This window comes from Amia ocellicauda, chromosome 20, assembly GCF_036373705.1.
Source record: "Amia ocellicauda isolate fAmiCal2 chromosome 20, fAmiCal2.hap1, whole genome shotgun sequence".
NCBI classification, from domain to species: Eukaryota; Metazoa; Chordata; class Actinopteri; order Amiiformes; family Amiidae; genus Amia; species Amia ocellicauda.
The window spans coordinates 9856112-9864305 of record NC_089869.1 but is presented as its reverse complement, the minus strand read 5'-3'; the positions used below and the strand labels follow the sequence as shown (position 1 = coordinate 9864305).

The 8194-nt window shown below is 43.5% G+C and overlaps 1 protein-coding gene across 1 annotated transcript; it reads left to right on the top strand.

Moving 5' to 3' along the window:
* Positions 1-446: 446 nt before the first annotated feature.
* On the top strand, positions 447-8150 carry mcmbp (minichromosome maintenance complex binding protein). Its single transcript, XM_066693803.1, has 16 exons — positions 447-645; positions 1388-1473; positions 1917-2057; positions 2186-2227; positions 2614-2716; positions 2888-3016; positions 3232-3389; positions 3662-3759; positions 3896-4077; positions 4287-4410; positions 4596-4713; positions 5092-5257; positions 5469-5602; positions 5929-6093; positions 6177-6265; positions 6500-8150. Exons 1-16 carry the CDS (start codon positions 588-590, stop codon positions 6624-6626), a joined length of 1920 nt encoding a protein of 639 aa, XP_066549900.1. The 5' UTR covers positions 447-587; the 3' UTR covers positions 6627-8150.
* The last annotated feature ends 44 nt before the right edge of the window (positions 8151-8194 follow it).

Here is an 8194-nt window from a genome sequence, read left to right as displayed (position 1 = left end):
CAAAGGTATTTAATAAATAGTATTTAAATAAATAATAATTATTGTGATGATAAGGATGACGATTACTACTATTCTTAATGCAATTATTAGCTGAAAGCACAGCAACACGATTAAAAGTATATAGCGTTACAATGACAATTCAATGTGAGTAAAAAGTGATTAAAAACACCATGCACTCCCAAGGGGATGCCACTTGTGTCTTTCTTTTTATTTCATTTGTGTCAAGCATAAATTGATGTTGCCACTGCATAATGGATAGTTGAGGCTATTTCTAGCAAAATAATATTCACATTTTTGTGTCCGTAAGTAATAGGCTGGCCCTGTGTACTCACAACATGGAAAAGTGAAAGTGGCCAAGTTTTGCCCCAAGTAAAAATGGCTTCAGCGACAGATTGACGTCTCTGACGTCAGAGCTGCGGCAAAGTTCATAGGTACATCCGAGTGACGTATATTTCCCGCCATTGCGAATGGTGCCCTAGAGTTTTTGTGTGTTTCTGAATCTGCTTCCTATAGTGGAGAAGTGTGTTTAACAACCTACGTATTGTGAAGATTGCCTTATTCAACGCCGGAGTTTAAAAGAAACAAAGATGCCCTCTGCCCACGATTGGATTAACAGCCCTCTTAGCGTCGTGCAGGGGATCTTTAGTAAGTAGTTTCTCTGTTGTCCGTCTACCATGCAGTAACATTAATTGCAATGCCTTGTTTACAAGTTCTATTGTCAAAAATGTGCTTTTAATATTTAGTTTTTTTTTTAAATCTAATGTAATGCAGGTGAAATATAGCTATATCTTTCTAAACCAACATGGTTTCTATTGTCCCCACTTTTACAAAGTTGTGAAATTTTATGTTTGCTTGGTAATACAGGAAAGCAGAACATGTAATTCGTTCTGATTAATTGATGACATGTATGTTTCGTAGAATGGGTTGGATGAGTTTAGTGGTTCTCATTCGAAGTTCTAAGTTCTAAGTTCTAAGTTCTAAATTCTCATTCCGAACTTTCCGCCATTTATTGAATTCGTATAATTTCAGCCTGACAGATATAGGCTTTCGGTATATGTCAGTGATTTATGAAAGCTTATAAACGATGCCTGTCTACAGCCCTGCCTTTGACATGTGCTGTTATTCACGACCCTGCTGTACACGTGGTCTACCACTGCCAGGACTCCAGATAAACAAGCACTTCCAGCAGGCAATGGCAGTGCGGAAGAAATGAACTAATTTCATATTCAAAGCCAAATCTCAACACAACACCTGGCATTCAGAATCTTCATTAATGTAAAACAATTATAGTAAATCTCTTAAACATTGCAGTGTTTTAGTCATTGTGCGTCGTTGTGATTATCTAAGCAGCCAAGCTTCTGGTTCTAATTGTATATTCCCTTTGCAGCTCAGAACAGCCCCAATCCTGAGTGGGAAAAGAAAGTCGTGGAATATTTTAAAGAGAAGTTAAAGGAAAACGATGCAAGGAGCTGGGTAAGTTGAATTGCATTGCTGGGACTAGCTGTTTAGATTTGTCATTCAGTCTATTGCAGGAAAAATGGCTCCTGAAAACATTATCAGAAGGGTTTCTGCAAGAATAATGAGCTGATGTGTGACATTAAGTGTCTTCCGTGCTGTATTTGCCTATGGTCCAGTTCGTGCTGTCTTTTTGGGATGCTATTTTACCTGTGCTTTGCCCAATCACCGTGGACCCAACCAATGTGACCAGTAACAACAATGAATACCATAAAACGCAGCATACAATCTAGAACAAATCAAAGGTATAATAACCAAAATGTCCCCAGAAGCCACCTATCAATAATAGTAAGAAAACCTTGATCCAAATCTATGGAAATGCAATGATCGTGTACATGTTTTTACGAACCCCTAGGTGTGCGACTGATATTGGACGTTCTGTGTTTCCTGTTTTTCTCCAGGTGCCGTCTTTAAATGATGTCCCCTTGCACTATCTTAAACCTAACAGCCTGGTCAAGTTCAGGTGTATGGTTCAAGACATGTTTGACCCAGAGTTTTACATGGGAGTGTATGAAACGGTGGACCCAACCTCAAAAGCACGGGTGAGTCCCCAGTCTAGTCAGCTTCTCTTTTCTTTTTTGTCTACCTTTCCCTCCCCCAATAGGTTCCTTCAACCACTTGAAGGGTCAGCTAAAAATGTATTTTCATTTATCTCGGTTCATCTTTTCAGGTTCTGCGATCTGGGAAATACAGGGATGTTGCGGAGTGTGGGGTAAGAACGTAAATGTTTTTCTTTCCTTTTTGCTATTGTACTACAATTCAATTAATACAGTTAACATGTTGGAAATTAGTTTTTGTTTGGGTATCCACTGCCATGTTGGGACACTGTAAGGATTGTGGTAAATTAGGACAGTAACACATCTTTAACAGTTACATTTGGGAAGAGTTGTTACTGTTTTGTGTACATCATATTAAATTTGAATGTGCCTTTTGTGCAAACTGTTGCAAAGCTACATTTATTTTACAGAAGGCAGTAGAATCTATTGTATATTGTTGTCCAGGAGGTGGCAGCAGTAAGACGCAATGCTGTCCTGAATCTAATCGTAGACGTCACAGTGCCGATAGGTGTGTGCGTTTCTAACTGACGGATGCTTTTAGCCTCAGCAGGAGGTTGACCTGAACTCCAGCCGCAGTGTGACTTTGGAGAGGCAGACCTTCTACTGTGTGCCTATCCCTGGGGAGTCCCCATGGGCCAAAGAGATATCCTTTTTGATTATGTTTGATATTGTTTTATATGGAGCAGATTGAATTTACTGTGGGAGAGCACTTGCCACACCCGTTCTACTAGTATCAAATGTGATGTGTTATTGTTAAAACAGTTTTTTGCCCCTTTCCCCTGTTCTGAATATTGTTCTTAACTCTGTGCTGCACACCTATGCCTCAGCCAGTCAGGCCCGTGTCAGCCCTTCCACATCCTACACGCCATGCCGACGCAAGCGCAGCTATGAGGAGGACGAGGATATGGACATGCAGCCCAGCAAACAGAAGGACCAGCTCTCGGGTACTGCCGGCACTGTGTTCTGTGCGTTAACGTGAGAGGAGAGAGACGAGAATATAAGCCTGTTACGCATGAGTTAAATGTATATTTTCCCGTTTTAATTTTTTGGGGGTGAGAGTGGTTGAAGCTGTACTTACACACTACTGTGTTGCACTATAAGCATGGACATGGTGACCCCGGGATTCTCCTTATCAAAACGTTTCCTCCTTCCTCCGCAGGACTGCCAGGGGGTGCAGATTCCCAGGCCAGCGGAGATTCAAAACGTCTGGAGACCGAAGCCCCTTCCATTCAGAAAAATTCAGTGCCCGGCTGCTCTTCCCCCATTGACCTCAACTTCCCACTGCCAGGAGAAAAAGGTCCAGCCTGCCTTGTGAAGGTAATGTCTCAGCTGCGCAGGAAGAGACATCAAAGACTGATTTTAGCATTGTGAGAGGTGTAACATAGGACCTGAAGCACAAAATGTCTATTTCCTTTTTAAACCAAAGATGGCAGCATTACAAAGCTCTCCACTGTCATCAGTATGGGGTACAAAGTCAATTCTCTAACTTGCCTGTATTGTAAGTGACCTAAGTAAGAGCATTTTGGACGACTTGGCTTTTGCAGCACTGTTTTCATTGCTGACCAGTTAACATGGTCTCCTCCTGGCAGGTCTATGAAGAATGGGAGGGCTTCAAGGTCAACGACATGCTGGAGGTGTATGGGATTTTGTCCGCAGACCCAGTGCTCAGCGTATTGAACGAAGAAAGGTGAGCCCATTTTTCCATAATGGTTCATTTTTTAAAACCGAAGAGGTTGTACAGCTGCTGGAGACCCTAGAGAAACCTGCAGTGTAATGGCTGCCGAGTGCGGATGCTCTGAGCTGAGGGGTGCTGTGCTTCGCAGGGACAATGCCGCCTCCGCCTCCCTGCTGGATCCCATGGACTGCACGGAGACCGCAGAGGAGCAGAGGGTCCACAGTCCGCCCGCGTCCCTGGTGCCCCGGCTCCATGTTGTCCTGGCGCACAAACTGGACCACAACAACCCCCTGCTGCCCACGGGTCTGACTACACAGGAACACCAGAGCTGTGAGTCCCCCGGGTTAAGTGTGAAGACAAAGTAATTCAGGGATGCGTTAAGAAAATGAATAAACTTATGCTCTCGTATTTTGAAACTGTAACAGATTTGATTGTACCAGTACCTTCTATGGATACATCAGTTACGTTTTCATAAATTGACTGTTCTAAATACTGAGTGTGGGCGAGTCTAACGCATCCTGTATCTGCTCCTCTTGCAGTCGTGTCCAGTTTCCTCAGCGAGGTGACCGCAGTGAGGGCGGAGCTACTGGGCTTCTTCACCCACGTGCTCCTGGGAGACAGCCTGGCAGCCGAGTACCTCATCCTGCACCTGATTTCCAACGTGTGAGTCGCCCAGTGAAAGTGCTCTTCACGCTCGACGGCTAATGATAGGGGCACGCCCTCGCGTAATGAAGATGAAGTGCAGCCCTTTAATACTGTACCACGGGCCCCATGTGGTGGCGTTTGATAAAGTGGTTGATCATACACCATTGAGAAAGATCTGACTGACTGAATCTTGTCTGCTCCAGGTATGCGAGACGGGATGTCCTGCCGCTGGGTAAATTCGCGCTGAATCTGAGCGGCTGTCCTCGCAACACGGCCTACACCGAGCGCCTGTATCGCATCATTCAGCAGATCGTTCCTTCTGTAAGTACCTTCGATTCCCCTTCCCCTAAAATGTATTGTTTAGTTGTTTTTTTGTGTGCAAGATAAATTGCACAAATTAAGTATCTGTAAATGTTATTTTACAGAGCTTCCACAAAATGTGCTTCATATAGTAACTGACATAGTTGAGAGTCCTCAATAAAGGCTTACAAGCAGGACATAATATCAGGAGCTCAGTACCTCCCGTGAATGAGCAGATCAGGAGGAGCAACTGTACATGATTGGTACATCAGGAGAGGGGACCTGCATTTGAAATCTGCTGTGCAGCCAGGCCAGATATTGATGCAACTATTATTTTGGTTCATTTCCAGTTACAGTGCTGCTGCTGGGGGATAAATAAATATTGTTCTTCTTTTCCAGTCTTTCCGCCTTGGCATGTCTCTTCACAACATGAACACCCTGCGGTTCGTTCCCCACAAGGACTACACTGCTAACCGGCTGGTGAGTGGCGTGCTGCAGCTGCCCAGGAACAGCAGTCTCTTCCTGGACGAGACGGCGCTGGAGCAGGGACAGCTGGATGCCTCAGGTCAGTGACAGCACTACGCCCATGGGTTCTTATCCAGAACTGCAGAAAAGAAGCAAGCTCTTCTGTTGTAGTCATGGTCCTAAAAAATATTACAGTATTGCTTCCTTCAGAACACAATGTAGATGGCTGATACAAATGTATCCATTAATACATTCTCCTGGTGTTCCTCGCCTTCTCAAGCCATAACGTCCGTCTTGTTGCTCTCCTGCAGGTGTGCAGAACCTCACTGCCCTGGGTAACCTGATCTCTTGGCAAAAGGTTGATTATGACTTTAACTTCCACCAGATGGAATTCCCCTGCAACATTAATGTGCTGATCACGTCAGAGGGCAGATCGCTGCTACCGGTACGGCCAGACCCGCTTCCATCATGAGTAACGAGGAGAGGAGAGGCCGGGCTAGATTTCAAGGCTTTAGATTAAGATGGCCATAAGTAGAGGTGGCCTCATTGGTACATACAAACCTTGACTTAGATTTGGACCCTGAGCCCAAGCAGGATGATGCGTGTGACACTACTGATGTGTAATTGGTAAACTCCTGGAGATGTTAAAATCATCATTTTGCTTGAGATGCATCTCACTGCCGTCTCTGGTGTCCTGCAATTTGTGAAGTACAGTACCAGCCAAAGCATCCGTTCTCCATGCTGACACCGTGTTCCCTATCCTCTCCACAGTCAGACTGCCAGGTCCACCTGCAGCCCCAGCTCGCCCCCCCCAACATGGAGGAGTACCTGAGCGCCCTGCAGGTGGCGCTGATGCCATCGCTGCTCAACAAGTTCCGCCTCTACACCAGCCTGCTCCGGACCGTGGAGTACGGCATCTCCGAGGAGGTGACCAAGGTCAGGCCCTCTCGTGTCCTGTGTGAGGTTTAAGGGAAGCGCATGAGCGATTTGCCTATCCTGAAACATGTTCCTCCTTTCAGGCAGTGGAAGATGACTTCGTCGAAATGCGCAAGAATGACCCTCAGAGCATCTCAGGTGAAGACCTTCACAGGTTGCTTGTGGTTGCAAGGTAAGCCTGTCACTGCATCAGCTTTAATTGTAACGGACGCCCTTCTAGATTCAAGTAAATGTCTTCTACGTCAGTACTGCAGTAAACTCGACTAAGGCCTGCAGGTGGGCGTCAAGTAAAGTAATACCTATGTACACTGAGCCACTTATGGCTTCAACACTGTTGATGCAAGTAAGCCCCCTTTCCTTAAACCTTCCTTCTGTTGATGAGTTTTGCTTGGTTGTCTTGGCACAGACTGCTGTCTCTTAGTGTGGGCCAGACCACGCTTTGCCGGGAGAGGTGGCTAAGGGCAAAACACCTTGAAAGCCTGCGGAAAAACAGGACTGAGCAACAGAAGTGTATGAATGGGAATGAGCCTTAAGAGGCCGCACCAGTGGACACCTGGCCGAGGCTCCACTGACCCAGGGGACGTGGAGTGATCCTGAGCTGGTCTGGGGACGTGAGGATCCGGCCGAGGAACAAGGATTAATTGAACTCTGCAAAGTTTTGTAGAAAATTTATACCAAAACATTTTTTTTTTTTTGCATACAAGAGAATTGTGGTTGTTCACTGATCTTTAACAAACTGTTGTATGTGTCTTATTAATTCAGTCTGTTAACAAAAAAGACTCAGACTACATGTCTTATATATAAAACAAATTGGATACTTTTTGTAATGTTAAGATCTACTTGTATCTTTCCATATGTTTGTTTTTGTTTCCCCCCCTTACAAAGGATTTATTTAGGTGTATTAAAGAATTACATTTTGTATAGATGAGGGGTTTCCATAATGGTATGTTTTTAGTTTCAGTTCATTACTGAGCTACGTGAACTCTTTAGAGATTTTGAATTCCACATCTGTTTTGTAATACTATACTCTGCTGCTGTAGGGTGACACACAGGGAAGTAAGGTTGTCTATTTAAAACAAGCAGGGGGCTTCTTAATGGTTTCCCTTCTCAATAAGGGCTTTATAAACATTTAAAATGGAGTGTTTTTAGCAGACGTTTTAAAATTTAAAATGTACAAAAATGTGTATGATTCTTATAAATCTTTACTGTAGTTTGAATTGAAAGAAACTGAGCAATATTTCTTGCATCATCTCCACGTGCGATTTGTACTTGGCAACTGTGCAAGTAACGCCCTAGCTGAGGTCATAGTCTAATTTGGTTACAGATGTTTTTGTATGGATCAGAGGAAACAACTTTATATTACAAATTTAAATCGGCAACTTTGGCATAGTTTGTATTACATATTTTGGCATTAGCCATACACCACCTCTGCAAATGAGTGCCTTTACTCTTCAGCTAGTCTTGTCTAAATTAACTGGAGTATCTGCTGGACTTAATCTGTGTATAGTGTTAAGCCCCATGCGATTTATAAACAAATTAAGCTGAACGTATTGCTCATCACAAAATACCACCACTGCAACTTGTCTTTATAAAATACCTAAAGTGCATTCTCCAAGAATATGTCTGCATTAATGAAGTGCCTATTCTGCTTTTGTCACGTTACATTTTCCCTGAAATTTACATTTACATTGTTTGGATTTGCTGATCTGTGGTGCCTTCCCACAAACCCTTGCAAACTTAAATCTACAGCAGTCTTTTAATATATTAACTTCCTAAGTATTCCAGTTTTGGGGTGAAGTTGCTGAACTATACTAGCTATACATCGCCTTGACATCTACCCAAAGATAACTGCCTTACCATGTAATGAAAATCAATGCTAAACTAAGCACTGAATGTACAGACTTCTTTAGCCTTCAATGCTAGATGGAGAGGAAAACCAGAGGAGTCACAAGTTTTAATTAAAGAAAAAACTTTGTATTTTTTTGTATACATTTGTTTTCCTGATGTATAAGTCTCCTACCCACTTGATCAAAGCAATAAAGCCTTTCAACTCTCTACTCTCAGAGCTTTGATTGTATGCTATGACCTTGGGTTTTCATTT

Bases quoted from the DNA above. Each gene is read 5' to 3' on its own strand.
- mcmbp (XM_066693803.1), top strand. From the start codon at position 588: ATGCCCTCTGCCCACGATTGGATTAACAGCCCTCTTAGCGTCGTGCAG. The intron at 2,058-2,185 runs GTGAGTCCCCAG...TCATCTTTTCAG, and splicing joins ACCCAACCTCAAAAGCACGG to GTTCTGCGATCTGGGAAATA. The intron at 5,258-5,468 runs GTCAGTGACAGC...GCTCTCCTGCAG, and splicing joins GGGACAGCTGGATGCCTCAG to GTGTGCAGAACCTCACTGCC.